At 44.8% G+C, this 6,670-nt stretch overlaps 1 protein-coding gene across 1 annotated transcript; it reads right to left on the bottom strand.

The window, feature by feature from the left end:
- Positions 1 to 3,715: 3,715 nt before the first annotated feature.
- LOC101780452 (putative F-box/LRR-repeat protein 23) lies at positions 3,716 to 4,786 on the bottom strand. Its single transcript, XM_004974307.1, has 3 exons — positions 4,449 to 4,786; positions 3,914 to 4,300; positions 3,716 to 3,863 (listed from the first exon to the last, which is right to left on the bottom strand). Exons 1-3 carry the CDS (start codon positions 4,784 to 4,786, stop codon positions 3,716 to 3,718), a joined length of 873 nt encoding a protein of 290 aa, XP_004974364.1.
- Positions 4,787 to 6,670: the final 1,884 nt, after the last annotated feature.

The raw sequence follows: 6,670 nt of genomic DNA, 5'->3' as shown, positions 1-6,670 counted from the left end.
CCCGCCCCCTGGCCGCGCCCGACCCCGACGCTGCGGCCCGCCCGCCCCCGGCCGCCGGCCCTGCGCACCCCCGACCCCGACCCCCGGCGCCGCGCCGCACCCGCCCCCGCTCGCCAGCCCTGGCGCCCCTGCGCGCCCCCCAACCCCCCAACCCCCGGTCGCGCCCTGGCCCCCGACGCCCCTGCCCCGGCCGCGCCCCGACCCCCGACGCCCCTGATCGTGAACAGAGGAGATTCTCCAACATAGCGAAGCGAGTGAAGGCCGAGCTGTGGGTAAGTATTCCTCGCACTACATTGCTCAATACATCACCTACGTTCGACATTCTTGAAATAATAACTGTATACATCGCGTCTATATGCAGGATTTCTATAGATGCCAGGAGGAAATCGAGGCCAAGGCGAAGTCCGTCTCTGAACTAGCCGCCAAGAAGCTCGTGAAGGATATGCACTACGAGGTGCGCATCTAGGCTATCATCGAATTCTACGCTCAATACAAAAGGATAAAGGTTAGAAAAGAGGAGGCAAGGACAATGAACCTGACCAAGGACCAATTTATGAGGGTAAGTAAAGAATGTTGATACTTACTTTATTTAAGATTAATTAGGCTCAATTTTTTTTTCATATGTCACACGCTTGATGATGTAGGTGCCTCCGTGGTGGTGCCGTGTGCATATCCGGTGCTGGGAGATGATGGTGGACATGTGGTTGGAGCCCGGGTGGTTGGAGAACCACCTTGCTTGCCGGTAGCGGCGTTTGCAGATGCCGAGTGCACCACACCATCAAGGCAGCCTAAGCCTTGATGAATATCGGGGGAAATGGGTATGCGACTTCAATTCTTTATTCTAACATTCAATTCTTCATAATTCCTAATCATTTTGTATTTTTTGCTGCAATCGTCGTCACATGATGGCCGACCTTGCTCCTAGCTCAAGGCATGGGTTCTGTCCAAAAAGGGCAAGGCGATGGTCGACATCGATTTCGACCCGGAGGACCTGTCCGAGGCGTACAACCATCCTAGCATACATAGCCGCGTCATCGAGTATACAACAATGGCAAGGGAGGTTCATGGGCCAGAGTTCGATCCGAGCTTCGAGGATATTGATGGAGAAATCATGATGAGGGTGGGAGGAGGCAAGAAGCATGGCCAATATTGGATTGGCGACGGCGTAATCGACACGGCCTCTACTCCCACTCTCTCCCAGATCCGAGCAAGGAGCACAGACTCGAGCCCGGCGATACAGCCACGACCAACCACTGCACAGTTCCAGATGGAGGCTCTCTAGGTTCTTTCTCTTCCATTCATTGTTCGTTGGTTGTTATGTACTTTAGCTTTGCATTGTAACATTGTAATGAAATATTGTAGGCCCAGGTGAAAGCAGCAAGGAAGCAACAAGAGGAGATGGTGGCAAGGATGGAGCAGATGGTTCAGCAAAGGATAGAGGTCAAGCGGCAGAGGATGGAGAAAGAAAATTGGATGAGGATGGACCAGATGTTCCAGTACATGCAGAATTTTGCTTCAAGCATGGGTCAATCTTTGCCACCGCCACCGATGTTGTTCCCTCCACCTCAGTCACTCACAACTACTCCTGTGAGTCACTTGACACATTGTGCTTAAGATTGAATACTTTAATTTTGACAACTTTAGATGTTAGCTCAGAATGTCCTATCCTATGTGCAGAATCAATCGGCGGCTTCGAATAATGAAGACCAAGATTTGTCGCAGTGGTCTCCTTGGCCTCCACGGATTTAGACTTTGTATTTGTGACTTGAACTTGGATGAAACTTAGTTGTGACTTGAACTTGGATTTATGGCTTGTTTCATGCTTACTTTGGATTATGTCTGTGATGTTTATGAATAATGCTTGTAATGGTGGTTGTGAATTATGCCTGTGATTGTTTATTATAAATGCCTGTGATGATGTGTATTGTGAATTGAGAGGGGTCCGTTATACGTGACAAAATGGGTAAAAAAAGGGGGTACTGTCCACTTTGTCAAGTGTTACACTCGGCAAAGAGGGGCTTTGCCGAGTGTTTTGGCTTTAACACTTGGCAAAGGGGGCAGTTGCACCACTTTCTGGTGCTTCTTTGCCGAGTGTATTGGCTTAAACACTCGGCAAAGAAGGCATAAAATCCTCCCGGTGACCCATGTTTGCCGAGTGCCATGACCCCGACACTCGGCAAAGTTTTACGTATTTGCCGAGTGTCGAGCCACCAACACTCGTCAAACGTTCATTTTTTTACCGAGTGCCGCGAGGCCGACACTTGGCAAACTTTAATATTTTGCCAAGTGTCTGCCGTCTAACACTCGGCAAACTTGCCGTCAACCTGGACGCCGTCACCGCCGTTGTCGCCGAGTGTTTATCTTCGCCGAGTGTCATTTTGGCCTTCGGCAAACCTTTTGCCGAGTGCGCAATGTTTGACACTCGGCAAACACCTGTTTGCCGACGCAAAATTTGCCGTGTATTGAATGCCGAGTGTTATACTCGGCAAACACTTTGCCGAGTATTTTTGGGTCTTCGCCGAGTGCCTGTGGCACTCGGCAACTTTACTGTTTCCCGTAGTGAAGACGCTGTGGCTACCGTGTGACTCCATGGACGACTACGACCTCAGGTTTGGCAGCCATGGAAGAACCCAAGGAGACATATTGCTGTGTGCACAACGGTTTGATACTTATTTTCGTTGTCAGTTGGTATGTTGCCTGTCTGACAAGAACCAAAATATCGTGAAATCGATCGAAGAAATAAAAGACTATTGTAGAAAAAGTTGATGGGTGGGTGATTTTTTTTTCTTTTCCAATTTGTAGGATTTCTTTGTTTTTTCGACCACAGCTCATGAGAATTAATATAGAATAATACGATACGACTATGGACGATGATTTTCATGAAGAACGGGATTTGGTGGTGATCCCTAAATGCTTAAATAAAGAGTTTGAAAACCACGGTCTAGTTAGGGGGCACTTGTAAGTTAACTAGAGCCTAAGCAAGAAATTGGAAGACCACAGTGCATCAATAGATGCTCAGAATTTGTAGAATATTCCTGTATCTTGATTTGTTCAAAAAAATTCAGAAATAGAATTCTAATCCCTATATCAGACAGGCAACATCTGAATTTATCCAGAAAATATGGTCAGTAAAATCAAGCATTCTATAAACAAGCCGGTGAAGATGCTGCCCAACAAGACGAGGCCGGTGGTGCTGCGGAGAGGAGTTCATGCTGAACGCCATTCGCTGGCCGTCTTGGTCTTCGTCGTGTCCATAAACAAGCCCTGATGCTATTGTCGTATGCCATCCACGTTGACATCATCACAGCGACCAATGTTAAGGGATGGACTATTAATATTGCTTTCAGCAAAGATAGCTAGTCATTTCATCACTATTCCACACTTGGTACAATTCCTAAAGTTGTGAGTTGACCTGATGAGTACATGACACATAAATGTATAAGGAAAGAAAAAGATCTCGACGGCAGCCTGTTTCTTTTAAGACAGTCATCTCTGTGTGATGCACAATAAACTAGTGCCAAGAACATCAGTTCAGCATAGTCAAATTAGACAGATCATACATACATATGTAAAACTTGTAGGTGCCTTGAAATTCAATAAAATGTGATATTGATGCCATAAAATTAGACACAATGTCATTATAGCAATGCACCTTATTTCCGTTGTTGCAACTGATCTAAAGATCTCTAGAAGATCAGTAGGCATAATACTCTAATTAGTTCCAGTCATCAAACTCCTGTGAATTACAGTAATCATCTGAACCTTCATCATCTGCTGCCTCATGACTAGGAAGACTCCCTTTCCCCAGTCCAGCACATATCTCCCTTAGCTTCTTTTCCATCTCGCCATGAACCCGGAAGGCCCTGTAACTTGGAGAGATTCCAGTAGAGGGCACACATCTAGGATTTGGTACAGTCCAGCAGTATTGAGTTCACAGTCAAACAGTTCTAAGGAGCGTAGCTCGGACATAACTGGAGTTCCAAGTACTTGTTTCTCGACAGCGGGACGAAATATGCAATCCCATGACCACCGCTCAAGATGACTCTGCTGCTGGTCACCATCACCCACGCCGTCGTCAGAGTAGTCATGGGCAAAAACCTTCTGGCGCCCGAGTACGAGTTTCTTGAGACGGGGACAAGCTTGGCAAACTGGAAGGAACAGCCTTCTGGAGTCGTCGGAGCTGCGATGCGCCGGTGAAATTTCAACATCTTCTAGGAGAGGGAGCTGCTTGAGGGCTTCGTCCAACACTTGATTGCACGCAACAAAGTCGAAGAGATCGAGGCTTTTCAAAGACGGTGCTCTGCAGGAACACACACCTTCGAGTCAGAACAATACACCCATAGTAGCTCATCTAATGAAACAACAGATCTGGATTGGAGCTTGCAAGTTCTCCAATCCATTCAGATTTCAGAGTAGAAGGTAATAAGAACGAAGAACACGATGAATACCTTTCGGCGAGGTCGAGCAGGGAGTGGTTGTCGCAGGGTCCGGTGAAGGCGACGCACTGGCCGGCGGCGCGGTCCAGGGCGGCGCGCAGCATCGGGCGCCATGCCTTGGAGTACCTCCAGATCGTGGGCATGTAGATGCGGCGCCACAGCGCGGGCTCCTTGAGCGCGACGCGGCGCCACGCCGTGCACGCGAACTCGGCGCCGCGCATGATCTCGCGGGTGCCCAACTTGAGGAAGACGATGCACAGGACGTCGCGCGGCAGCCCCGCCCAGTCCCTCGCCGCCGGCGGAGGTTCCATGCAGCAGCGGATCTGGCAGCAGCTGCCGGAGGAGGCCATCGCTTGGGTTGGGAACGCGTGGATCTTCGGCAGTAACAACGGGAATCGAAATCGTGTGCGAAGAGACTTCAAATTAGTCCATCCTTTCTCCTTAATAAGGTGCTTACTTAATTTTCCTTAAGTGACTCGGAATCCTCTGTCAATGATTTGTTTTCAGAAAATTATTTAAAAAATTTATAGCCTTTCAGTTTCAGGTCGGTTGTGAGGTCGGCTAAAACATGAATGAATCTTTTTTGCTTGGTTTTTGGATAGATTGTTGCTTAACTTTATTTTTGAATGGCAAATTTTATGCATATTTAGACGAGATCCAAATGCTTGCAAGCGTTGACCCCTCCAGTTGGAAAGAGCCATCAACGTGCAGAGACTCTAGTAGAGGCCAACTGTCAATAATGTTGTTCTTCAGTCTGCCAGTAGTCAGTTCACAACCAAACAATTCTGACATCGTTGAAACTACAACCTTGTGAGAATGTTTTTAGAGACGGGGACAAGCTTGGCAAACAGATTAGGACGTCCCTGTTCTGTAAAAATATGGCTGAAATTTCAATAACTTAAAGGAAAGGGCTTCTTGATTGCCTGATTCAGTACTTCATTGGATGTAAAGACATCTAACGGATGGACGCTTCTCAAACAGGGTGATCCCCTTCAAATTGTAAGGATATATGCTAAATCATTGTATGAGAGCTCTAAAAGGACTTTTCTATCACTCCACAATATACATCATAGACATGCAAGTTGTTGGAGACCATTTTAACAAACATACATCCTCCGTCCCAAAAAACAAGTTATCCTAGGAATTTTTGGATAGATTAATAGGAAGGTAAAATAACCTCAATTGCCCCTATTTATTAACCATATTTGGTGCTAATTGATTACTGCATGCCCACATGTGTATATATGCACACATGCCAAATTGAGTATAATAACTTGTTTTTTTGACAAATTTTGAATCGAAGAATGACTTATTTTTTTTTTGGGATGGAGTGAGTCGTACCACCAGTTGTGCACCTTTCCTTAGTTAAATCTAGTTGTGCACCTTTCCTTAGTTAAATCTAGGTACCTCCTCTTTCCACTATACAATCTTTTCGGATGCACGGCTCTCATTTTTACATTTATTGTAAAAGTCCTCCTTGAGTTAACGATTAACTAGCTTCTTTCTCATGCACACACACTTTCGAGATTTAAATGGTAAGAAAAAGTTGAATTTTAATTTAAAATCTTGGGTGGTGTTAATGGACATCATAATGTATTTCCAAAAAATATATTAGAATTTTTCATTATTATTTTTATTATAACTTTGTATCAAAATAAGTTTTTTTTATTAAATATCATAACCTATCAAAATAATGATAAAATCCATTAATGTTACGATGTCTGTTATCATCTCGCAAAATTTTAACTTAAGACTCCACTTGTCATGGAGAAACAAAAAGACAATTGTGTTAAAGTGTGAATTGAACCAAAATGGCATATTATAAGGTGTAGACTAAGCCTAAAAATAGTTTTGGGTGTTATTCGAACATTGCCAATACTTGAGCGGAGTAATTTGGATTTTTTCCTAAATAATATATTAATTCAAGGTAACATGGTGATTTTATGTTCCTCCTTATTCTTCTGCTCAACTCTGAACGAAATATACAGAATTGGGGAATATTAATGGATCAATCTTGTATTGCCAACTATATAACTTTTATATATTTATTACTTAGTCAAAGTTGAAAAAAACACATAGGACAAACCTAGATGCAATTATATTTCAATAGTACAAAGACGTGAGTGAACCTTTTCTACCCAAATCATATTTGGTGTTTTCCTTTCTTTGTCAGGCAGACCTTTTTGCTAGGATCCACTGATTTTGCCAGGACCTTTCTTTGTCAGGCACGACAC

The sequence above is a fragment of the Setaria italica genome, chromosome VI (assembly GCF_000263155.2).
Source record: "Setaria italica strain Yugu1 chromosome VI, Setaria_italica_v2.0, whole genome shotgun sequence".
In the NCBI taxonomy this organism is placed as follows: Eukaryota; Viridiplantae; Streptophyta; class Magnoliopsida; order Poales; family Poaceae; genus Setaria; species Setaria italica.
The sequence above is the reverse complement of the archived record's forward strand: the minus strand, read 5'-3'. Positions and strand labels throughout refer to the sequence as shown.